The sequence below is a fragment of the Rhinolophus sinicus genome, linkage group LG07 (genome assembly GCF_036562045.2).
Source record: "Rhinolophus sinicus isolate RSC01 linkage group LG07, ASM3656204v1, whole genome shotgun sequence".
Taxonomy (NCBI): Eukaryota; Metazoa; Chordata; class Mammalia; order Chiroptera; family Rhinolophidae; genus Rhinolophus; species Rhinolophus sinicus.
In genome coordinates this window covers 63,852,437-63,878,893 of record NC_133757.1, presented here as the reverse complement: position 1 = coordinate 63,878,893, position 26,457 = coordinate 63,852,437, and the positions used below count along the sequence as shown (strand labels likewise).

At 40.1% G+C, this 26,457-nt stretch overlaps 1 protein-coding gene across 2 annotated transcripts in view; it reads left to right on the top strand.

Annotated features, from left to right (window-relative positions):
• The window catches only part of ERCC6 (ERCC excision repair 6, chromatin remodeling factor), an 86,413-nt gene that overhangs the window by 12,534 nt on the left and 47,422 nt on the right, over nt 1-26,457 (top strand). The window contains exons 5-7 of one of the 2 annotated variants that reach the window (XM_019730116.2): nt 1,412-2,111; nt 17,372-17,500; nt 22,748-22,906. In XM_019730116.2, coding sequence (XP_019585675.2) covers nt 1,412-2,111; nt 17,372-17,500; nt 22,748-22,906 — 988 coding nt within the window. The remainder of the gene's footprint in view (nt 1-1,411; nt 2,112-17,371; nt 17,501-22,747; nt 22,907-26,457) is intronic. The other variant, XM_074337261.1, reaches the window with a different exon arrangement.

The following is a 26,457-nucleotide window of genomic DNA, read 5'->3' as shown; positions in this document are numbered from 1 at the left end:
AAACTTTGGCAATGTCCACTAACGCTTAACCTACCCGGAGAATTATATACATATATACCAGAATATTCATAGCAACATTATTCCTAGTAGCCAAAACCTGGAAATTACCCAAATGTCCATTAACTGTGGAACGGAAATGAAAGATTATAGTGTAGTTATATAATAGAATACTACCAGCAGCGAGAATCAACAAACTAACTATATTCAATAATAAGTGTGAATCTTACCAGCATAATGTTGATTAAAAGAAGCCAGACACAGGAATATGAACATTTCCATTTACATAAAGTTCAAAGTCAGGTACAACCTGACTGTTAATAGTTAGGTCATTATCTTGGGGTGGGGTAGAGGCTTGGAGGCGCCAAGAAGGGCACATCAGGGGTGCTAGTAATTTTTGTTTCTTGATCTGGATGCTAATGCATGGATCTGTTTTTTTCTGAAAATTCATTGAGCTGTACATTTAGGATTTGTGCACTTTCTGATGTATTTCTTTCTTCAGTGCATGTTTAATGAGAAACTGGCCATGTCATTATTAGCCTACAAGAAACGTAGATTTTAGAATATGGATTTCTTCCTGTTAAGCCTCACTTGTTTTGGTATTTTGGTGATAGGTAATTAATTAAATTAATCTTGCCAGAGATTAATTTTAAGTAATGGAAGAGGGATGATTTCTGTGTGACTTTATATTACTTTGGCATAACTTCCAATTTTAGTCCATCTCTTTAGCCAGTTAAGTTCACACACCTAACACAGTGCTATTCAGTAGACCTTCTGCAATGATGGGGATGTCTGTCTCTGTTACCTGTTATGGTAGCCATTAGCCACATGGGCTGTTCAGCACTTGAAATATGACAGGTGCACCTGAGGAACTGAGTTTTCAACTTAAATTTCAATAGCCCCATGGCGACTATCATATTGGGCAGTGCAGATCTAACATTTATGTTTTACCTGTTTAGGTGCACGCTGATTCTTCAGATGTCTGTTTCATTTTACTGTCTCTTGAGTTTCACTCCACCTGAATGCTGATGTTAGCAGTGACATGGAAAGTTGGGAGAGTGCTTCCTCCCAGGTTACTCTTTAATTGATAAGGAAACACAGCTAAATATATCTGTCTCTGTGTATGTTACATATGTCTAAGTCTGTCTTTGGATGCACACAGAGAGAATGTATTTATAATGCCATATTTTAGAAAAGGTTCTTGAGAAATCACCTTTTGGAGCAGGAGTATATTACAGGTGGCATGATGAATGCTGTAATAAATTTGACTCTATTCTTCATAGATAATATGCTTTAGTACGTTGGTATTTTTTTAATATGAGTTATCTATAGGTACCTACTGTGCACTAAATAAGTCTGTGTACTCCTGGAAGGTTTCACACAGGTGCCCTGTGCATTGTTGTTCCTCTTTCAGAAGCGGGGCTGTCCTGCCTCGGCAGCATGCTCATGCCTGTTCAGGAGACTGCTTGGGAAGAGCTCATCCGCACTGGCCAGATGACACCTTTTGGGACCCAGATCCCTCAGAAACAGGAGAACAAACCTAGAAAACTAATGCTCAATGAAGCATCAGGCTTTGAAAAGTATTTGGCAGATCAAGCAAAATTGTCTTTTGAAAGAAAGAAGCAAGCTTGTAAGAAAAGGGCAGCTAGAAAAACTCCAGCCTTGGTGACTTCTGAACTCAACCCAACGCTCAATGAAAACGAACCAAACAAGAGAAGCAGAGTTCTCTCAAAAACAGATAAACGCTTAAAAAAGCACATCAGGAAGCTCCAAAAGAAGGCTCTTCAGTTCCAAGGGAAAGTGGGATTGCGGAAAGGAAAGAAACCCTTGGAGTCTGATGTGCAGCGGCAGGCAGAGGGAGACTCTGAGGGTGAAGAGTCGGAATACTTTCCCACGGAGGAAGAGCTGCGGGAGGCGGCGGGGGCTGAGCTGTCAGATGGCAGCGACTCTGAATGGGGCAAGTGGCAGAAGAAAGTCAAAATGCAGCATATTGATGATGACTTTTTTCCAAGTTCTGGGGAAGAAGCTGAAGCTGCCACAGGAGGAAGAAGTGGTCGGAAAGTAGTGAGATGCCGAGATGATGGAGATGAAGCTTCCTACAAGCAGCGGTTAAGGTCAGTCTGCAGAGATAATGAGCGGATTGGACTGCTTGCTTTAGCTTAGGCTGCAGGTTTATTACTAAACAAGAGTTCTAGATCCAGTTTCGTATGTTAGATGCCCATTTATCCAGAGGTTTGATTTCCTGCAGCCTTAGCCTGCTAGAACCAGCAGATCCCCTGACTCCTCCAGAAGCTGACCTCACTCAGATCTGGGGGCAAGTCCAAGAAGAAGAGCCCGGGGGGGGGGGGGGGGAAGGACTGGGGCAGGAGGCAGTGCAGAGGCTGGAAGCATGGGCTGTGTCATGTGCCTTTACACCGAGAGTGGCCGCCCTGTGACGGGTCAGCAGAAGGAAAAGGTTGGCTTATGGAGTGTGTATTGGGTGGTTTTGTTTTTTCTTTTGAAGTAGGAAAGTAATTTTAGAGGACTTTCCTTCAAGTAAGAGCTGAGATTTAAGCTTTAGCATATGCAAGAATAAACTTGCTTTCTTAAATCCTCCCTCCTTGTCTTGAAAAAGTCGTCGTCTACAGAATTATAAAGCTCTCTCATGCCAGAAATGTACTTCATATGTACACCTTTCTTGTTCACTCTTTTTTTGTGCTAGAGACTGCCTTTGGCTTTTATTTCCGTGACTTTGTCAGTGTCTGATGCAAGTAAGGTGTAAGACAAAGGAAGGTGAACACGTCACTTGTAGAGTCGGCATGATGCTGCCACACACCTTCTGTGAGCCAGGAACAGTGTGTGATGCATGTTTTTCGACCTCGTCTTCCCAGCACAGCAATGCCGCGGCTTCAGTCTCACACTTTAGCTTACCAAGAGCGCCTTTTTAAATGTTTGCCCCCAGGATGGCTTTTCCCCAATTCTCGACAGGTTTTTCTTGTTTCTCAACGTAGGGAGACCTAGTTAGTTTATTGTGTGTGTTTTAGCTTTCCTCTGACCTGATCTTGATCTGATACTTTTTCTTCTGTTGCTTAACTGCGGATGACCCACATCGACTGCCATATACGTTCCTTTTTATATTTTCGCTGTGACGTTTGACCAGAGTCGAATGATATTTCCATACCGCTGACTGCGGCGTTCGACTTGACCCCACTAGCTCAGTGTTCCAGAAAGGAAGGTTAGGAAAGCAGATGTACATTTTTCTATATTTTTGTGTTTTTCAAGAATGAATAACAATAGGAAATTTTTATACTTTAAAGTAATCATTTAATTTAATAAAATGTAGCACCTTAATTGTATTTACTTAAAAATACAAATAGTGTAATTATTTTCTGTAAATTTTGGACACATTTTGGAGAACAAACTTGAAATTAGTTAATGCAGTGAAAAGGTTAAAGAAGATGCAGCGTAGTTCTTTTCACAAATAATTTGAGGACCTATGACCTAAATCCAGTTGTTAGAGCTGTTGTACTCACATTGTAGTGGTATCTTACGTAGTAATACGTGGTTGAGGAGTGGCTTAAGTTTGTCACTTCTCATTGCAACTTTAAAGTTTTTTTGCACGTTGAATATCTGAAACTTTTTGAGGGATACTGCTCAATAATCTTGAACAGTGAGCGGTATCAGTTTTTTTCTTAACTACTGTAGAGAATTAATAAATGTTAATCTCAACATATTGACTATAAATGGAGCAATATATTTTTCCCATTAAATTGGGTCAATATTAAGTATGTTTTAAATATATCAGTATTTTGATCAAGAGCAATTTATTTTGATTGAATTTTTAATATGGATTTAGTTTAAATTTTAAGTTTTTCTTAATAATGTTAAGATTGTAAAACAATTTATTATTTCTAAAGCCATATCATAAGTCAATTTTTTGCTAAAGTTACAGTAAAACCTCAAATGAATTTCAAAAATATCAATAACACTAATCACCACCAAAATACTATAGCTCTTAAAATTTTATAGCTACAGTTATTAAGGCTGTTAGACTGCAGATATCCATGTTGAAATGTTTGTGCTACATCTCCTCTGGTACTCTTTGTATTGGGGGACGTTAAAAGAAAATAAAATACTCAGGATTGAGAAGTATATTAAGAACATTTTAGAACTGCCAGTCACTCTTTATATTTTGTTACTACTTGTTGTTGATCTTTGTAGACAGATTGAAATTGTAATGGCATTCTCTTGGGTGAAGAAAAAGACTTTAGAATTTCTTATTTTAGCAATGGTTTGATGATGGATGATCTGAATAAAGACCCATATATTTTACAACATAGAAAATGAGTTTTTCTTAGTGGTTAGAATTTTGGCCTGTGTACCCAGGCTATGCATCTTTTTTGAACTTAAATATGTATTAGTCATAGCCCTGTTAATTATAATGTTCTTTTAAACTCTTTGAAGTGAAAGTGGGTGACTCCTATACATCTCATCCCCTTTATTCTCTCAACTTGAAAGTCATAGGTCTTTCATCAGCTCTAGCTTAGTCCTAACTAGATATCTTTGTTTTTAACTAATGCTCTGTGGAAATTTCCTACCAGTCCTTCTTTAGAACTTAACCTTTTCTGGAACTGGATAATAGCACTTAGATCCTACTTTCTGATTTAGCTCAAGACCTCAGATCAGTCTTTGAAGTTTTAACCACTTATTAAACTTCCCATGTATTTTCCCTTTCCCACATTTTTGTCCTGCTTCCTTCTTTGTACTAAATTGCATTTAGAGGCTGTCTCTTCAGTGTGTCCCCTGATTTTCATACCTCTGATAATGTACCAGGATGGATGAACTACTTCTTAGAAGTGAGTATTCTGTCAGTTCTTACATGTTAGTGGTATGCAGATCTTACAAAACATCCATTATTTTTTAATTTTAATTTTGTGGTACCAAACTTTCCATTAGATACCCTAATGTCTCGTAGTAATGAGGTTAAGCTCTTAAAATGTATTGCTGCTTTAGAAAGCTTGGGTCTGGGAGCTCTAGGAGCCAAGTAAAGACTTAATAGAAATAACACATTTTCAGTGTTTGAGTGATGTGTGTCTCTGATGAGCACTTACCTGTCACTTATGTCGTCCAGTCTGTACAGCCAGGACAGCCCAGAGATGCCTAGAAGACCAAACATTCCACATGTTTGATCACATTCACCGCAAAGTGATCAAAGATCAGCGGTCCTTGCTGCCTCTGTTCTCAATTCCCAGTTGAGACAGGTCAACTGCCATTGTTTCGTCTTGGCTCTCACTGCACGAATGCATGTCTGCATTCTAGGACTGGCTTCTAGGGTTTCCGGCAAAAAAACTTGCAGTCTTTTAGGGGATGTAGACACAGAGAGGCCCTAACCAGTGTGAAGGGAATAATGAATTCAGACTGGTTTTTTGGGGAAGACTGTGGAGGCAGTTCATCCCAGCACAGGGCCGTGTCTGTTGGCTAGTTCAGGTGTGTTGATAGGGACCGTAGGATACAGGTTTAACACTTGCCACATTTGTCCAAAACTTCAGGTGTGTCATTGACAAGGAAAACGCTTGTTTTCCTTGGAGGTACATTATTTCTTCAGGGGTCTCGTTTGGATTGCCTTGGTTACTGGTGTGGTGGCAATGGTCTGCAGAGGCCCCATTTCTAAGCTGTCTGCTTCAGGACAGGGAGCACGTAAGCCCCCTCCTCATCAGCCAGCTGCCACCCTGGGCAGTGGTAGTTTGTTCAGGGGGAGACAGAGGTCCTGTTTGGGTTCCTTGGGAAAGAGGGCACCTCTGGTCCATGAGTGATGTCTGCGTTGGGCAAGGGGGTCATGGGGAAAGCATCAGTATTCATGCCAGCTGTTTGCTAACCTTGAGACAGAACACGAATAAATGTCATCACTCTGGCTTCTTTCCCAGCAGTGGTCAGTGCTGCTTGGGTCAGACTTGGGGTGTAGGTAGGGTTATATCCTGAGTGAGAGGGTGCACTTCCAAATAAGCTTTGTCTGCTGCTGGCACAATTCGGGTTAGTGTTTATAGTTTGACTTAAACCCATACCCTGAACCACTTGCTCTTTCATTAGCCAGCCATATTGTTTAACTTGCTAACCTAACAGCCTATATTTCCTTGGCAATAAGCACAGACTAACAAAGGTTCCCAGCCTGCAGGCTGGCTCTGCAGAATCACCTGGGAGCCTGGCCGGTGCAGGTGTGGAGTTTAGAAGTCTAGCATGGGGTTACCAGGTGGCAGTTTTAAAAGGTTTTCCCAGGTGATTCTGATGCACTGTCAAATTTGAGAACCGGTTGATGTATTTAAGTCGATGTATACATTCTTTTCCTTTCTGAGGTTGTAGCTTTTGGCAGACTTGGTTTTCTAAAATCCGCTTTTATGTACCCTGTAAATTGTGTTTACAAAGGACAGGGCCTGGAGAGGAACTTTGGGTCAGTTCACTCAGTTACATGCAGTATTGTCGTGCGGGGGACCCTGCTCGCTGCGCCATTTGTCGTGCGAGGCGGCCTGCAGGGTCTCTGGTTCCGCTTCCCACATAAGAACGCAGGATATAGTGAGGCCAAAAAGGAACACCCACAGAGCCATAGGTAGGGGAGTCATACCACTATAGTCTCACTAGAGGCTGGAGCCACATGACCTGCAACCTGCTGTCCTCTTCTCTGCCTGCCAACCGACCCACTCGACTTGACTCCCGACTCTCTCACCAACCAGCGCAGCCGCGGCAGTTATATCAGGGGCTAATTGGCTAACTGGTTACAGCTGATGGCCAACTAGCCACAGCCGATGACCATCTACTACCCAAGCCAGCACCTTTCCACGTGAGGCCGAGAGCCTGGAAACTGCTCTCTGGGGCTCTGTCCCCACAAGTACCTACTAGATCATCTGATTCCTATCGGGGCGTGTGCTTCTAAATCACCCGAGGAGTGTCTTCAGGGCTCAGCCTGGAGCGTCTGAGGCAGCAAGTCAGGGGCGGGTAGAGCCGGGCTCTGCACTTGCTCTTTGACCGCGTCCCCACTGATTCCCACTGATTCTGAGGTGAGGTTGATGGCACCCTTCATTGTCATAGACCCTAGATGTTCCCATTTAGGAAACCTTTGAGGCGGTTGGAGTGAATTGTTGGTAAGGATGATGAGGTTTGAGAATGAAATGCTTCTTTTCTATTCTAGTCGAAGTCAGCTTGGTATTACCTTGGACTCAGTCCCCCCTCCCCTCGCCCTACCCCCACCCCCAGTCAGTGAAACACAGTAGAGTTCAGAAACAGACTCACAGACTCTTCATAGATGGTGCCGGAGTCTTCTCAGATTTTGTGGTACTTTGGGCCAAGCAGTGGAGGTCACAGCCTGAAATTGCGTTGAGTTGGTACCTCCGAATGGTTTGTAGGCTTCCCTGCCACCCCCCGCCCCTTTCACATTGATGAGTTCTTGTTTTTCTATAGTAAAATTGTAAGATGAAAAAACTGTCATCTCTATTTGTTATTTTTCTGCCTGCATTCCAGTCTTTGATCCTACTGAGTTTCCCCGAAAATAAGACCTAGCCGGACAATCAGCTCTAATGCGTCTTTTGGAGCACAAATTAACATAAGACCCGGTATTATATTATGTTATATTAAGACCAAGTCTTATGTTACAGTGAAACAAGACTGGGTCTTATATAAATTTTTGCTCCAAAAGACGCATTAGAGCTGATTGTCCGGCTAGATCTTATTTTCAGGGAAACACGGTATGTACGAATATACATATATTGTTTATGACAGTTACAGTAGGCAGTACAAACCCTTTATGCTTTCCATTTCAACTTGATCAGCTTGCCTGTGATTGCACTGCTAAGAGGTAGAATTGGAATTGGGAGCCAGAACTGGGTTGTGTCAATGTCAGTTTGCTTCCATTTGTGGAATTAAGTGGAATGTGCAATATCTAGATGTGATCACAAGGTGGTGCCAAGAATCAGCACTTAGCTGCCTCCGCCTCCCAGGACAGGAAACCTGACCAAAACCGTGAGCCAGTGGGAGGGGTGTGGGGAGATTGCTTGGGAGTTCAGACCTGACAAGTGCAGTGCAGATGGGGGTACAACTGGCCTCAGGGTCTGGTGTAACCTGAACCATAGTCATGATGCCTGTTGATGTAACTGGTTTTTAATACATTTTTGATGTGAAAGATTTGTTTTTCTTCTCCCCTATTTTTTACTTTGTTTTATATGAATTTAAAGATTAAAAAGGACTGATGACCCAATTCGTTACGTAAATCTTACGGAATATCTTCTAATACTCAGCAAGGCTTCATCATTTGGGAAAAAGTGTCTGCATTGTCCTCCCCCTGAGCAGTGGGGCTTCTGTGGCCGGGGGGTGAGTTGGGTCCTGGTTTGCAGGGTTGCGTTGTGTGTGTGCATAATTCCAGAAGAAGGTGTCAGTTTTCAGATGCTGAGAGGGATCAGGCCACGTAGGATAAATGTTGAAAAAAGTCTTTTGGCTTTGGCGCTTTGGAGGCCTCAGTGGCCTGAGCAAGGGTGGCACCAGTGGGGGATGGGAGGAGGTCATATGAGAACAACAGTGATAGGTAACATTGAGTGCTGACCACTTGGCAGAGCTTCAGGTTATGTGGGTTCATTGGTGTAATCCTCACAGACCCGTAGGAGATAGGGACCTGAGCCCAGAAACATGACGTAATTTGGAATCTGAAGGTGGTTTGGGTTGGGGGAGCATCTCTCAGCTTGGTCCCATGCCATGGACTCAGAGGAGCATTCATGGTCTCAGCAGCTGGTTTCTCCCATCACTTGATGGTGACCAGCTACACTCTCTCTGCAGGTTCCATTTCTCATCTGAAATACTCCTAAAGGCTGTGCCCCTAGAACCACTCTCTTAGTTCCTCTCTCCATTTTATTGTCTTCAAGGAGCCTCTTTCTCTTCCTTTTGCCCATAGCTGCCTCCCTTCACACTGGAATTGTCCTTTTTGTCCATCAGTTGGGTCTTTGCACTAGATGAAGACCCAGCACCTTCAGGTCACACTTAGGCAAAGGCAAAGTACTCTGGGGAGCTTGATTGGCTTGTACCTTAAAACCAACACCAAAATCATTTGATCTCTGAAAATCTGAACTTAGTTGAAGCTTAATCTAGATTTGATCCAGAAACCGAAATATAATGATTTGAAGATTGTTCTTATGATCAGTTTCTGAGAGTTAACGTTTTTCTCAAGAAGTAAAACTGTGTTCTTTTTTTGTTTTCGTCTACGAATCTGTGTTTTAAAGAAAAGAAAAAGTGACTCCCTTAAGGAATTTTCTTAGAGAGCATCTTGGCTTCTTTTAAATGATGAAGCTAAAACACAGATGAAGACTAATTCTGCTCTGTGCTCTGCACACACCTCATTCTCAGCTCCAGTGCGTAATTGTCTGCATCAGTCTTAATTTACTCTGTGAGATCCGGGCTCCTAACTGAGGGTATTTCATCTGCTCAGATGTGCCAATTAAGTCCACCCAGATAGACCATAAAAAGACAGATAAGAAAAGTAAAACACCGAGTATCTCAATTTAGCAAATTAGGCTAATCTGTAAGGGATTCCTAGCTGTCTGAAATAGAAAACCTATTGCACTACAGAAATGCAAACTATATTAAATACCCAGCTTGGTGCCTTGAATATATTTTTAAAAATCAGATTGTACTCGTTGCGCTTCTGTTGTAGAAGTTCTTTCATGGATATCGCAATAAGTGGAGAATGATCTTCAAGTTGAAATTTCACCCCATGTTACGAATGATTTAACTATATAATGTGTGGCTTTTCCCTCACAGTCAGTATAGACCTGAACTGCTCCAGGCTTAGTGGCCCTTGCAACGTAAAAACAAAAATGAAGACAGAGCCGTAAGGTCAGTTTTGAATTTCAAACAGCTCAGTATGTGACTTCCTTGAAGTTTTGGAGAGGGCATGTTCGTTTTATTATTAATAATATGTGATTTCAGGTTACTAATATTTGACAATTCCTGTTAATAGGTATATTTTGCATTTTTTGTGGTTTGTATAAGCAGTTGAGTACATTGGTTTGTTTGTTTGGTATTAAATGTATCTTATGTGTTTGTTCAGCCCAGAGTATCTGTAGTAAAAAGAACTGCTAAACTGATTTTACTGTTATGTGGAAGAGTTGTCAGGTGTCCAGTGAAAAGTGAGTTTTGGCTCTACCCGCATAATGTTGAGGCAGGGAAGAAATCATGTCACGGTACAAAAATGGCCATCTTTCCCCTCCTTAAACTTTAGCACTGACATTTTTTGAGACAAATTTGAATTGAAGCTTTAGAATTTGGTTTGCTCTTGTACAATTGTTTTCATTGTATAGCAATTAAAGAGGTGATTATTGACATATGAGAAAAGAGGTCGTTTTAGGGAGTTTGAAAAATACTGTTTGAGAGGCAAGATTATGTAACAGTACAGACTCTGAAGCTCGATTATCTGGGTTTGAACTTTCACATTGGTGGCCTCGGGCAGGCTACTGTAGATCAATAATACTATCTGCCTCACAAGGTTGTAGGGATTAAATGGAGTAATGCATGTAGAAAACTTAGTGCCCAGCACACAGTGGGCTTCAGGAATTACAAATCATTTTAGTATTTTCTGACTCTAAATTTAAAAAATATATCCATAGTGTGGGTATATGTGTGAGTAATTTCAAACACAACTTGTCCAGGGCTAACTTATGTTACTTAAGGAGGTGATGTTTGGCATAGGGCTTAGAAATCACAGGTCATGGAATCAGAATGCCAGTCTCACTTGGTAGCTCTGAGATCTTGTACGTCTATCTCCTCATCCATAGTATGAGACTCATAGCAGTACCATTGTAAGGGCTATATGAGGATCACACACGATAATACCTGAGGTATTTGACACGTGTCAGGCACTCTGTAAATGTCAGCTGTTCTTGTTACTTGCATGCCCGCTAGGCACTACAAAGATTTCATCAAGCCAGTCAGAGGGTCCATGAGAATCATGAAGAAGGCCTTATAAATATTGATACATATGAAAAGGTGACTTCTCTCCAAAGTAAAAGGCAGTTTCACAGTTGGTATTAGTATGCATAGCTAAATCATTAGCTGTTATAAACTTAGTTTTGTTGATGTTTGGCTTTTTGTACCTTTCATACATTTTTTATTAATACGATCAAGTCTCCACTTAGTGATAAAGTATCTATACTTATAGGTACATTATCAACAGTTGTTTGAGGAGAAATAACAAGTTCTATCTCCTTTGACACACTAGGAGACACTGGACACCTGCCCAGGGGACATTCTTCAAACTTCACATCGTGTTCATTGGTTCTAAGTGAGGGTAGGTCAAGATTACACATTGGTTCCTCACAGTTCTCTCTGTTCTAAGGTCAGTGTTCCAGATCCTTCTGTTGTGCCTTGTAAGGCTTGATTTTCACACTCCTTGCTGTCCTAGACGGATAGCATGTCCTATGCAGAGTGGTCTATGATAATCTTGATCTTGGCTGACAGTAAGGGTGGAATAGTGTGATGGCCTTTAGACTTGGGGCCTGCAATTGACTCCTGCCTGCCCAAGACTGCAATAGGTATTTTGCCATTTGTTATTTTTCATTCACATTTAACCTACAATTAACTAAAACTTCTCAATTTTACTTTCTTGTGTAATCCTGCCAATAATTACAAGGTAGCATCTGTCATGTATGTAGTATAAAAAAAAAAAAAAAAAAAAACAGTTTCCAAAGGGTATAATACATATATAATACATTTAGTTCTATAAGAATTTAATATTTAGCTCATTTTGTGGTCAAGGAGACAAATGCAGCGATTGTTAAATGATGTTTCTTAAGTGTGGACCTCTCCTTACCAGTTACAGACCTATAATGCAGCTCTTTGCCTACATCCAGTGTTCACTTCTCAGTGGGTATCTTAAGTCTGTGTGTTTTACTGGCTTCTCCTCTAGTGGCTGCCGCTGGAGGCTGAGGGACTATAGGAGTTAGAAAATCCCCCAGCGAATAATACACTCATGTCATTTTATTTGGTTGCAGCTGTGACTATTACCTGTATGGGTTAAAGAGAAGGATGAATGTGGGAACATCAAAAACATTTTTTTCTTTCTACTGATGTAAATATACTTTAGGGCTAGTTAAACTTCTTTTTTCCTCTATCAGAAGACTAATTCTTTCATAGAAAGTTGAATCTTTTGCCTAGCCTTTTTCACCTGGTTCTAAGGAAGCGTGGACCCAAACTCGGGGCTTCTAATTCTTCCCATCAACTGGTATGCAGAATCCAGTTTCAAAGTGAATCCACTGGGAAACTCCCAAAAAACAGAGCTCAAGACTTGAAAATAACTTGAAAAATTTGTTTCTTATAAAACCTACATTAAGAATGTTTCTGACTTTGCAGTTGCCCTCTGCCATGGCTGAGTCTTTGTAGTGGACCTGTACCATGTTTATCCAGTGGACATAGCCAGGAGTAGTACCTTAATATATGTAGGAGGAGTAGGAAGTACAGCAGGAGGTAGGCTGTAAGTGAGACAGAACAGGAAGTTTCTTGAATCCACTTGAAATGACCCACTTTGACTATTTTCAAGCCATGCTTCTCAGACCCTGATGTTTTCCTTATCCCTCGCCCAATTCTGAACCTCATTCATTCATTCATTCATTCATTCAGTATCTGTGGTGAGGTGGGCATTATACTAGTCTCTAGGGATATAAAAATGACTAAGGTAGTCTCTAATCTCAAGTGGCTCCCAGTCGTAGAGAGAGACAGGTACGGATTTCAAAAGATGCTACCGCTTGGTGAGCATTCTAGTGGACACACCAGATGTGTTCAAGGTGCCAAGGGGCTGGGGAGGCACCTCGAGGACAGGATGCCTTACTGGTCAGGGCTTCTTGGGGGGAGGTCTCAAGGATCCACGGAGTGTGTGGATGTGTGTGTTGAGGGGAGGGAGGCTGGGGACGGCACAGGAATGCAGATGCACAGGGATGAGGAAGCCCCAGGTATGACCTGATGGCAGTTGGCTGTGTCTTCCCACTTATGTGTGTTGAAACACCCTTGATGTGCTTGAAGTTCTGTTTTGAACATAATTAACTTTAAATGGTGGCAATTGACTCTCAGGTGTATTGCTAGGCTTCCATTGACGAGGTACCCCAGTAGGTTACCGCTGGAGGACGTGGTGCTCCTGGTGCGGTGCAGCTGGGAATGCTGTGCCGTGTTGCTAGCCGTCGGGCCCCGCCCGGGTCCAGGATGCTTCTCATCGCTCATTACTGCAGGATCAGCCCCAGGCCCTGCGGCCTGGGCCAGGTTCTCGTTCCTGCGCGAATGTAGCGAAGCCAGGAAGTGTTTTCTGTGCCTGCATCTGATTGGAACGGAAGTTTATGTTTATTACTGGGTTCTCTTCTGAGTGGCTGCCAGTGGAGTGAGCAGCGGGCTGACTGCCGTAGTTGTGTGAGGGAGAGACACTGCCAGAAGCACCAGGCCCACTGGTTTTATGTGGCTGCAGCTGTGACTATTACATGTGTGGAGTTTTTTAAATGAGAGCGTAGAAAACAGGAAAAAATTATTTATTTTCCAAAAACATAAATATTGGACTACTTACTGCCTCCTTCCACTTTTAAAATTAGTCATTTGGCTTATTTATTGAAATAATAGAATTGAGACATTTTAGCCATTTCTGATTTTTAAAATTTCAGATCACTTGGGCCTGGATCTTATTTTTCCAAACCACCCCAACCAATTTTAAGTCATTCTGTGTCTAATTTTTGTTATATCATATAAAAGACAGCCATATTTCATGACAGTTCACTGTTTATAAATCTGTTGCAGAATTTTTAAACTGAGATATTCTAGCAGGTACCGTCTGATGGCTGGTTTTTTAATTCATGGTGATCGTGTTATTCATAATACTTTACTGTGCATCCGTTGATGAACCTTCCTCGTTTTTGTTCAAGTATCCATGTTCAGAGCATTCTCTCAAACTTTGCGGTGCGTTGCATCACCTCATGCGATTGTTCGGGACTGTGTATTACCTTTGCTTCCTCCTCTGTAAGTGATCAGAGTCATAGTTCCTGCCTGGGGTTGTGTGAGGATTTCACACCTATACGTCGGATTACATACGATTCATTAATTCATTTAGCACTTACTATTTTATAAGCTCACGCTAATGAGTGCTTTAACCCTCCCCAAGGTCCAGTGAAGTGGATGCTGTCGACCTCCCATCTCACAGTTGAGGAAACTTAGATGCTAAAGACATTATTTACTTGCTTGGGTTAAGGAGCTCAAAAACGGCAGTCAGGATTTGATTCCAGACCATCCAAGTCCAGGCTTTGATTTTTTGGCCTGCTCTTACTGCGTATGTCAAGCCCAGTTTACTCATAGCACAGAATCCCCCTTTACACCTGCTGGCCAGACAGATCACGCAGCCTGCCAGGCTGCAGGATGAGCGGGTTAAGCACAGTAAAGAGCATAAGACCCTTGATGACATCTAAGGTGGGAGCAGCAACTATTTCTCTCAGGATTCAGGTGAGTCTGGCTCAGGTGAGTCCTCCACATCCCAGTGTGCCTGCCGTGTGGCCCTTGTCGGCCCACGCGCGCTCAGCGCTGCTCTGCTGCAGTGGGCGACAGGCAGGCCTGTGTTTGCTGGAAGGCACAGGAGTGACTGCTGCTCTGTCTAACACAGCAGCGCTTTGCCTGAGCCCATAGGCATGTGATTTCATAACCTGGTCTTTTCTGTCTTGAATATGTGTGTGTGATTCTACTAGGGCGATTTGTCTTCACAATGATACAAGTACTTGTAGGCAATAATGATTTTTGCCCACCACCTTTAGTTATCCTTTAGCCAAACTAAATAAATGTTTGTCTCTTTTCATCTTTATGAAGCGGAAGACACTGGAATGCAATCATTTCTGTAGCGGCTTATGTGGTTTCCTAGGTGCTGTTTGTTCTGTGGTGATATGCTGTCGTATATTTTAGGAGGGAGGGAGGCAGAAGGAGGAAGCTGAAACCCTGTTGCTGCAGAGTGATGTGGTGGGAAATTTAACAGCCACAAAGATTTACTGGCTAAGTCTAAGGAGGCAGCTGTCGTCTATCAATGAAGTTTACTATGTGACCTTGTATGGAATATATTTAATGACTGTTGTGCCAAACTTTTAAAGACAGTATCTTCCAGTGTGTTTCTTTTTCTCCCTGTAAAAAATTATCTTAAGAGTAGTTGTAAAAGGAAGTATTTTTAAGTGGCTATGCTAGTTTTTGTGATTTTTTCCACAAATTTTTATTATCCATAAATTTGCTAAATACAACTATCTTTTGTTATATAGATGTTAGTTTCTGAGCTCTGATAGTAACAGTTTGGTTACTGAGGAACATCTCATCTGAAATTGCTTGTTTGCTAAATTTCAGATAGTGAGTACCAAGAATTCAGATACACACACACACACACACACACATCAAGAAAATATATGTACGTTGTTTTGGTTTCTCAGTTCCACCAGTAGGTACCTATGTACCCAGGTGTCTCGGCCTTGGCACTGTTGACATTTAAGATGAGGTTACATTTGTTGTGGAGGACTGCCTGGCACATTGTAGGGTGCCTACCGCATCCCCTGCCTCCACTGCTAGATGCTAGTAGTATATCTCCCCTCCCCCAGCAGTTGTAACAACCAAATATGTCTCCAGACATTGTCAGATTAGCCTGGTGTTGTGGGGGATGGCGGAGGATGGCCACTTTGCCCCTGGTTGAGAACCGCTGCCATACGCCTTTGCACGTAATTAAATTTGAAGGTAATGTGAACCTCAGAAGAATAGCAAAGACTGTTATAGCTACCTAGAGGTACTTCGTTTCATCAATTGCGTGGAGATGATTTTTAAGGAAGAAAAATACAAATAAAAGAGAGGAAGAGATTGCCTTTAGAAGTTAAGCACAAAAAGGTCATTAAATTTTTACATAAAAAGACTATCACATATTAAACCTTGTAGTTACATGAAAGCTATTTCCTTAGACGTGGCCCTAGGCTGCCTCTTCCATTGGCTATCCTCTGAAAATTACCAAAACTGCTTATCTATAGGTCCTCTTAGTACCCCGAGAAGCAGTTTTAGATCACCAGCTCGTTTTTCCTTATTGGTTATAATTAAATTCAGCTAACCCTTCTTTTTGGTGCTTTGAAGAGATGGAATTTTCAGCAAGGCAGCAATTTATCAGAGGGTGTGCTTTACGGTCCTCCAGCAGCTCCCTGGGTGTGGTTGCCTGTCACTCTGTGTTTGGCTTCTGCTGGCTTGGTAATCGATCCTGGAAAACACACAATCCCTCTAACTGGGCAGTGTGTGCCATATTATCCTTCCATTTTCTCCGTTACCTTCCCTCTGTTATTCTTGCATGATGAGTGATGGATAAATGCCTTCTTACTGTTGCTGTTCTCGTTCCCTTCCTGTGAGCTCTTTACTTCACAGGTATTTCTCTGTATTATTGCTTTAATTCGTTTCCACCATTTTGTGAAATTCAAAGTCACTTGCATGCATACTGAAAAAAGTCATCCTTTGATTTTGGTAGTTAATAGAATGTGGGGCTATTGACTTTTTTTTTTTTTTAACTCGTGACACAAGTGTCCATTATAGTTACATGAATGCAGAATTAGTCTGGCCAAATGGATGCACCTTCCCAAAAACCTTGGTGTGTTGCTAAGACTTTCAGATGTTTAGACATTTTTTTCTGTTATATATACATAGCATTACCCTTCTGAAATATAAATGTTCATTTTATTTTATATTTGAAAAACATATTGCTAAATTTATGAATTAGATTTTTAGTGAACACATTTTTTTCCTCAGGTATATAATTATTAGTACCTTTATATTGTTGGTACAAATAATGCAATTATTAGTACCTTTATATATTACCATTAAGTAATCAATATGTGAATCTGATATATAGTAATTTTGACCAAAAATTTGCTTTATGTTTAAGATACTGTGCTGTTTTATACTATGACTATCATATCTTTAGCGCAGAAATAGTAATTATAAATAAAATCTGTTGTTTTGCTATATTGCCCTTTTGGAGATACTTAGTTATATTGAAATTTTCATTGAATCTTTTCTGGAATTAAGTTCATATATTTTAGGAACTAGCAGAGAAATTTTCCCTTAGGGTGTGCCAGAGGAGGAACAAGTAGTTTTGATAATGAAATGGGATCTTACAAAAATATTTCTAGTACAGCTATAATAATTCAAATAAGAATTGAATTGAGAAGGAAGGAAAAGAGAATTCTTCTTCTTTGAACATCAGTGTTTTGGGTAATGTTGGCAGCAGAAAGCTAAAAGACCATTCTGATTTGCCTGTTTTTTCCCTGTGCATTATCTAGAATTATCTATTTTAATCTGTTTTGTAACCAAAATAATGGAAATATGATTTTTATTTTTATGGTAGGAGATGGAATAAACTGAGACTGCAGGACAAAGAGAAGAATTTGAAGCTTGAAGATGATTCTGAGGAAAGTGATGCTGAATTTGATGAAGGTTTTAAAATGCCGGGTTTTCTTTTCAAAAAGCTTTTTAAGTATGTGTCATGTGTTCTTTCCTTTATATCTGTCATCAAGCCATTGTGTACAAATTACTATTTTAGGAATTACACAGCAGTTACCTGTGGGCCTTAAGGTACTTGCAGCAATTTATTGCAGATACAGATCCTGTCAAATGAAATTGTAGCCACACGCTGTTCATTACAATTAGATGATAATAAATTGACTAAAGTGCGCATTGGGTATGTTTGTAAACTGATGAATCTGTGTGGACCTGTCTCAGCAGACTGAAAGCAACACATTTAAAAACTATCTACATTGAGTTATTTTTTTGTTCTTAGTAATTTTAAGGAACCAAACCTCTCATTTCTTAAATCAGCTTAATTAGGAAAAGTTGTACATTAAAATCAATATTGGGGAGGTTTTGTTTTTACTTCTATGTGGAAATAAAAAACTGTTGAGATTACTTTCTGAGTGCCTTATATTGTACCTAAGGGTATAATACTTTTGAGCTGACCAAATGCGCATCTAAATATTTTATGTAGATGTTCTAATGTCAAAAGAGAAGATACAGGCAAACACCTTCAGGATTAAGTTGCTCTTTGAAACTGACCATGTTTCACATGTGACGTGGCCCTTCCTTATAGATAGTGGGTGCTGCGTGATAGATGCATACCTGTCGTCTGCAAGGCCCAGGCAAGTCTCCCATGATGAGTGTAAAACTGGGGCACATTTCCAGTCTCATCACTCCTGAGACATACTTAACAAGGTACTTTAGGAAGCCTTCTTCGCTGCAGACAGGAAGTTAAACCATTAAATAGCTTCTTTCTGTCTCTTGGATCATCACTTAGTTGGGTGCAGGATGCAGATTTCTTCGAGATGGTGATGTTTAATCTCCTTCATAGATTCAGCTGTGCAAGATGTTTGTTTAAAAATAGCATGCTTTTTATATTTCCTCTCAAAGAGCTTTCATTATAGTTTTAATTTTTCTCAGGGTGGGGTCGAGGGGAGACAGGGAATAGTTATTTTATCCCACTAAACATATAGGAAAGTTGAATTCTAAAGATATGAAGTGTCCTGATTGGCTTGCTATAATTGGACAGAAGAACTGTAAAGAAATTTAAGTCTGAATCTCTCCAGTAATTTTTGTAGATATTTTATAGCCCAGAAAGGTGGCTACTTTGTTTATTGCATTTCCCAAATGAAAATTAACTGTGGAGAGGTAAAGACAACATTTATTGCCAACTCTTTCCATCTTCTCTAAAGTGATTGCTTATTAAGGAATAGGCCACATAATATCAGTGTTGTACTAGCAGAAGGAATACCCAAATTGTAGATTAAATTTATTTATCAAAGAAAGAATACTTCTACAAGTGATTGGGGAAATATCCTTAAGACTCAAGTTAAATATGCATTTTTGTATACATGTGAAATGTTCTAGCAAAGAAATTTCAGTTACAACCAAACTTTACTTACTAAGAGTATATGATGCAGTATATTGACTATTAACCTTGTTGTAGTTAATGTAAACACATGTTTTTCTTTTAATTTATCTTAATTGCACATTCTTGGAAAGTATTTTGTTTTCATTTTTCATCTCTCAAAAGCAGCATTTTAAATATTTCATAAATGTTTTAAAACTTCTGTTCCTTTTCTTCTGCTATATGTAAAAAAGTAATAGGATTGATAGTCTCCATTTTCCTTTCATGATTAAGTTTTAGCCAGGCCAATTTAATTTTAAGCTGTAGATATATTTTTACTGTATTTACCACACTCTGTGGAATTAAATTAACAGGGTATTGTTGTACACAAGGGAGTCAGAAGGTACAATTATCCATTTAAGTGCTATTTTCTGCAAGATCATGTTTAACTTTTAAAATTCTGTTTTGAAAGTTTGCCCAGCAAATGCATTCATCTGTGTAATTTAGCAATCAAATGACAAACTTCACTCTTTTGACCTTACTTTTAGCTGCACCAGTAAATGCAATCTTGACTTAGTGTGACAATGCCAAGATATACCAATTACCTGTGGTTATTTTGTGATGCTTTGATCGCAAGGGTAGAGCAGATAATAGTAATTTCTTCACTATTGTACAATAGTTTGTAAAAATGTTTTAACTTTCCCCGAAGAGTAATTTTTATATGCTTAACAAAGGTTCTGAAAACAGAATTTCATAACCTGCTTTCTTTTAAAGTATATAATTGTTTTACGATGTTTGTTATTAGAAAATTAAAGCAACGAAAGCTAAGTAAATCAGTCAGGGGCACTGCTGGAAGCAGAACCCGGGCACCCTAAATTCTCATCCAGCCACACGCGCCTGCCAGCCAGTGTGCTGGTGCAGTCTGCGGGCCTTTAGGAAAAGAAAGTCACTCCTGCCATCTTCGTACATTGTCCCCGGTTGTTTTAGGGGATTTCCATGTAGCGATGTGACTTAAGGGACTGCCTAGTAGATATTTTTCCTTAAGTCATTTCTTTAGTGTTAATCATCTTACAAACACAATGCTCTGCTGTTCGAACACCCTTGGAGATTACATTTGTAGACAAGAAAACACCTAGCACACTGTTACTGCCTCTGTTGGGTCACATAGAATCCAAATGTCCTAACTCCCTCCCATGTTCCCTCTGGGATAACAAACCAGTCACCCTTTCTTCTTTCATGTTTCTCCATTGCTGCTCTCCAGACTCTTCCCACTTTATGTTGATTGGCCCCAAACAAAGAGAGGTGTTGGACCCGTGTTGGGGGGAGGCAGTGCAGTGCAGGAAGACACTGGAATGACCCCTGGGAGATTTTGGTCCCTGCTCTGCCCAGAGGAGCTGGCTCCGTAGTTGTTCTGTACCTTTGTAAAAGGAGGTCGGTCCATTGACTAGAATTTGGTGATTCTGGAAACTGTACAGTAGTCTCTCTCCCCTTATCCGAGGGGCATACGTTCCAAGACCCCCAAAGAGTTCCTGAGACCACAGATAGTACCAAATGTTCACCTTTTCACTTAAAGGAAGCACTTCACAGCTTCTCTTTGGCATATCTGAATTGCCAGCATCAGTTGTTAAGTAAAATCGGGGTGACTTGAATATAAGCACTGCGATACCATGACAGTCGATTTGGTAATTGGGAAGGCTACTAAGTGACTAATGGGGAGACGCTGGACAAAGGGATGCTTCACGTCCTGGGTGGGATGGAGTGGGAAGGCACGAGACTTCATCGCGCTACTCAGAACTGTGTGTAGTTTAAAACTTATGAATTGTTTATTTCTGGAATTTTCCATTTAATATTTTCAGACTGTGGTTGACTGCAAGTAATTGAAACTGCAGAAAGCGAAACCACTCATAAGGGGGGACCACTATACATCATTTTTTGGGGAGAGTTTTTTGAATACGTCTTTTTCCAAAGCTGAGATTAGGCTAGTGTAGCCAGTTCACAACCAGCTTTTATTCTAGATGTGGGTTTCTCATCTTTAGCACAACTGATATTTGGGGTTGAATAATTCTTTGTTGTAGGGACTATTGCTGTGCATTGTAAGATGTTGAACAGCATCTCTGGCCTCTACCACTAGATGACAATTGCTCTTTCCTGGTTGTATCAACCAGAAATGTCTCTAGATATTGCCAGATGTCCCCCAGGGAGCAAAATAACTCCCTCCATTGGTCAAGATTATCGCTTGATAATCTTGGAATCAGAAGTTCTGGATTTCATTTCTGGCTTGCTCGTTTTTTTTTTGTTGTTGTTGTTTTTTTAATCAGTGTGACCTTTGGCAAGTTACTTAACCTCTCTGTGCCTTTGTTCCCCAACTATAAAATGCGCTGAACATCTCCCCGCAGAGTGGTTTTGAGGTTCTATGGGCCTGGTCCCTCCTGGCAGTAGGCTCCTTAAGTGGTAGCCTTTCTTCTCTGATTACATACCACTTGTTAATAGGACTTGCCCTTCTTCTCAAATTAAATGATCTTTTATCCAGACTACACTTACTGTGTTTGGATTTTTATTCCTTTTTTCCAGAATTTGTATTCGAAGTGTGCAGTATAATGAGTAAACTTAGTAAAGCAGCAAAATTCTCATTCAGAATGTTTCTTATTTGATAGATAATAATGGCAACAGCTAGAGTCAAACTTTTGGAATTGACTTTGAAGAATACTGGGGGAAAGTTAATTATGACATATTTTACTGAGAAAAGATGAAATAAAACTAGTTCAACAAGGACTGAAGTCCATAATGAGATTTTAGGTGAATGTCCCATGTACCAAATAGTAAACATTTGGGCAGTAAAACAGCAAAACCACTTTCTTTTAAGGTGGAAGGCTCATTAGTCTTGGTATTTTATTTGAAAAAAAAAAATCCTTTGGATTTCAGTCTTTTAACTTAAGTGTTTTCTGCTTTAGATGCCATTTTAATTGTGCGTACAGTCTTTGTACCATTCCATGATGTTAAAGCTTTAACTCTCAAAAATTCTTTTTGCATTATTCCTTTTTTAAATTTTAGTTTTAGATTATAGATTAAATATGCTATTGGCAGAGAACGGAAAATACCAACTTTTTTTTTTTTTGGTAGAGGGACTGTTACTTCTCTTTGACCTGTATTCCTTATTTAAAATTTTAATATCTCTGATGTTTTTGTATCTATGAAAAAGTCCCTGAATCAAGTTCTGCTTTAAAATATTAAAAAGACCTTTTGTATTCTTGAGTCTTCAGTCTGTTCTTCTTTGCATCTGCTAGTAATATGACAGAATCACCTGTTATGTACTAGTTTTGCGAGCAGCTCTATTATTCCAACTTGTTTATGGCCTTAAAATTTAATTTAATTTTCCTATAAAAAGATAATATGATTACCAAGTGACTTTTCAGCAATATATACTGTAAATTGCGGTATTCTCTGTCCTGCTTTTTGATGCTGTTTACACCTTTTTTTCATAGAAAAGTTATTGGAACTTAAAAATCTAAAAATATTTGAGATTTTTTTCCATAAATATACTAAATGAAAGATAATAAGTTATGCTTATTTACCAAGCTATTTTTAATGTTGAAAAAGAAATAAAATAGTCCTTAATTACCCCATCTATCAGTTTAATTAGAAATGTGTTAACATTCTGTAAAGAAAAATTTGTGATTTTATGTCTAGGTAATCAAAAATGTATGACCTTATAAATATAATACTCATGTAAAACACACATCCAGCATGTTTCTCTGACTGGTACTAGGACCTAGCCAAATGATTAATTCATGAGTACTTTCTGTTATGATCTGTATTACCCACCATTTGCCATTTTCTTTTTCTTGTTGGTGTTTGTTGTTGTAGGTACCAGCAGACAGGTGTTAGGTGGCTGTGGGAATTGCACTGCCAGCAGGCAGGAGGAATTCTGGGAGATGAAATGGGATTGGGCAAGACCATCCAGATAATTGCCTTCTTGGCAGGTCTGAGCTACAGCAAGATCAGGACTCGTGGTTCAAATTACAGGCAAGTGCTCCTCTGCAGACTGTCAGTCTGTGGAGTTCAATTAATATTTCATCAGATGTATTGCTGTGGAGGAGGGTTTTGTGAATTATTGATGACATTTCAATTACAATATTCCTTTAATTCTTTTAGTGGGGGACATCAAAGGAAAATTTTTACGAGACAATGGAGCTGTAGGGCAGGAGAAATTAAACATGTAACACTTTTAATGAATTCCAGGCATTGATGCTTCATTTTGCAGATGAGCCCCACTAGATATTTTGGGTCAATACAGTGTCTAAGGTTAGCTTCTGCAAATGGATTGTTTACAAACTCAATTATGTTAATATCAATAGTTTACACAATATGGAATTTTAAATTAGACATAATACTTTTAGTCCCATTTATTAAATTTTATATTAAAATATTTGTTCTGGCAGGAGACCAGGTGAGCATTACAGTAAGTACAAAGTCTATTCATGGGGAAGTTGGAGCTTTGAAGAAGCCATTCTCCTAAATTTCTTTTATAATCAATATGCATGAGAGTGTTTATAGATAGCGCTTTTTTTTTTTTTTTTAATGAAATTACTTGTCTGCTCGCTATGCTTTCTACCCTCTTCCCAATCTTTAAGGATTTTATATAAATCCTAAGGCCAAAGCCTAAATGACTATCTAAAATGATAGAAAACTATATTTAGATTTTAATCTTGATTCTCTTTAGGAATTTAAATAAACTATTAAAGCTGTAGTACTCTGAAAGAATAAGCATTTAAACTGTGTTAGTTCGGTATGGTAGGACTGAAGTACTTTATTTTGAAATTGGTACAGTGACTGTTTCCATATTTGAGCTGGACATTGGCTTTATGTAAATCAGTATTGGTAAAAATAATGCTAGGTGAATTATGTGGGCTATTTAATCTTGAACCCAGTTAATCTGAGAGCTTCTTAGAGTCCAGTAGCCTTATCTCATGAGTAACAACAGGGAGATGTTTAGCAGATGATTATGTTCTAGAAACTTCAGGCACTCACTAGATAGGATTGGGACCCGCCTTTAAAATGGTGTCAGTGAGCCTGAGGTCAGCGGCTGCAGAGAGCTCCTGGGCCACACTCTGCTTCATCGGCTGAGAAGTGCTTAGTAGAGAGCCACATACAGACCATAGACTACTGAGTGAAGAAGTTTTTTTCTTAATTTTCAGTTTAGTGCCTTTTTTTATTCCTTACTCTTTTGTCAATTTAGCAGATCAACACTTCTCATGAGTACTGAAGTTTTGGAATATTTTAGGAATATTTATATAAATGTAGGAAGGAAAAGAACAGCATATTACGTATAGTTTGGAGATTTTAAAATACTAAATATTTTGTTGTTATTACAAGGAAGTTGTATTGAAGCAGACATTTTTCTTTAAATATTAGAATTCTGTTACATTTTGCCTAGAAACATGAAAACATTCTAGCTCAAAAGAAAAGTCGGAGTTGAAGATGGGCATTTAGTGTTTTCTTTTCTGTGACTTCATTAGCGTTTGTAGAAATGCTTCTCTATTCTAAATAAGCTCTTCAGTTAGCTTGGCTCTGGAACTCTATGTGGGTTTTTTTTTTTTTATATATATATATAACTAGAAAGTCCCAGGCTGCCCCAGATAGTTTCTAGGACTGTCTTTCTTTCCGTAAATGATTTCTGGGATTTCCTTATTTCCCATCTCTTTCCTCCCTTTCCCTTCCTATTATAATGAAACTTGTGCCGAATCTAATACTCTGGGCCTAGGAAGCCTAAAATCATCCCTGCAGTGTAGTTTTGATCTAAAAATTAAAACATGCTCTCTTGAGTAGTGACAACTCTACTAGGAGTGAAGTCAGGGCTAATAATGAGCAGCTGTAATCAATTAACTATCAATGCTCATAGCCTCTTTCCATAATGAAATAGTGTGGCATGTTGGCCTGTAGCCCAGATCGTCTTCATTGCAATAGTCCTGGTACAAGAGCTTCCCAGAACGTGGTCATACATCAGCCAAACAACTGGGTTTCTTATGAGTAGAGGTGTGCCGAGGAGCTTGGGCCCTCCACTTCCATGTGCCAGAACAAACTGTGTCACGTTTTCTAACAGTTTTATAACGTGTTCTCCTCTGAAACTAAGTGAACTTGGAGTTCTCCTCTATGCTTATGTCCTAAAGAAATAGTCAGAAGAATACTCAGTGAGGATCAGATGAAACCGAATAGTCAAGTGCGGGGAACCGGAATTGCTTCACTGGCTGGGTTCGTTTCCTCTGAACTCTTGCAAGCTGTAGATTTTGGGGTCCTAATTTGAGATGGTTTTAGTGTTGCAATTTTAAAATCTCTGGGATACCAAGAAGAAACTCCATGGTAAAAGAAAATGTTTTTTTTAATGTATTTTCCATGTGTGTGTATTTTTAAGAGGGAGAAGCAGATTACATGTGGTTCGTAAAAATCTATGCTGGTTATGGTGTTCCTAGTTTATAGTGTACACACTATATTCTTTTCACTTTGCCATTCATGTTATAATGATGGGCCCCTAAATGTTACGGTGGAGAGGAAATAGCTGATTTATCTTTCAAATTCCAGTTAATACTTTAGAGTCTTGGATATCATTTAGTAAACTCCTAATTATAAATAAATGACCTGAGAAAAGTTAAATATTTCAAAGGTAAATGTTTTATTTTGTAATGCCTGGTAAGTTCTAGGCTATAATAGATTTCCATCTTGCAGATTGAAGTATTTGACCCTGGAACTATTGGCTTGTCCTAAATTCATTAGATAATCAATGATAATCAGAGATGAAAGGAGTGGTAGCCAGTTTGGTAATTGATGCTGATCACTCCAGTACAGTGAGCCATTTCTTTTTTCCCCCCTTTCTTTCCGCCTCCCCCACTCCGGTTCAGGCCGTTGTTTCTCAGTCTAGTTGTGTAGGACACAGCTCCCTGGCCCATGCTGGTATTGTGAGCCTTGCGCTACCCCTCGCTGAAGCAGTTGGTCACCAGTCGGCCGCTCACGGCAGCTCACGGCAGCTCTCACTGGCTGCCGGCCACTCACGCTGGCCACCGGCCACTCATGGCAGCTCTCGGCAGCCCACAGCAGCTCATGCAGCCCACAGCAGCACACAGCAGCTCATGATGGCTGCCGGCTACTCACGCTGGCACACAGTAGCCCATGGCAGCACACAGCAACCCGTGGCAGCTCAGGGCAGCTCATGCCAACCGCCGGCTGCTCACAGTAGCCCAGCTCCAGGGAGAGCTGTTGTTCACAATCTTAGCTGTAGAGGGCGCAGCTCACTGGCCCATGTGGGAATTGAACAGGCTACCTCAGCGTTAGGAGCACCGCGCTCCAACCACCTGAGCCACCCGGCTGGCCCCAGTTAGTCATTTCTAATACCCATCTCACCAGTATTGAGGGTTGGAAAGCCGGGGGTGTGTGGGGGGGGTTCAGCTGATGTGACTGTTAATGGATTTGATTGCCCTTCTGTAGTTCAGAAACAATGTAGGTCTGCTCCCAGATTTCCACTTAGTGTAAAAACCTCCATAGTCTTCCATTGGGGGAGAATGGCAGAAATTAAAGGTCGTAAT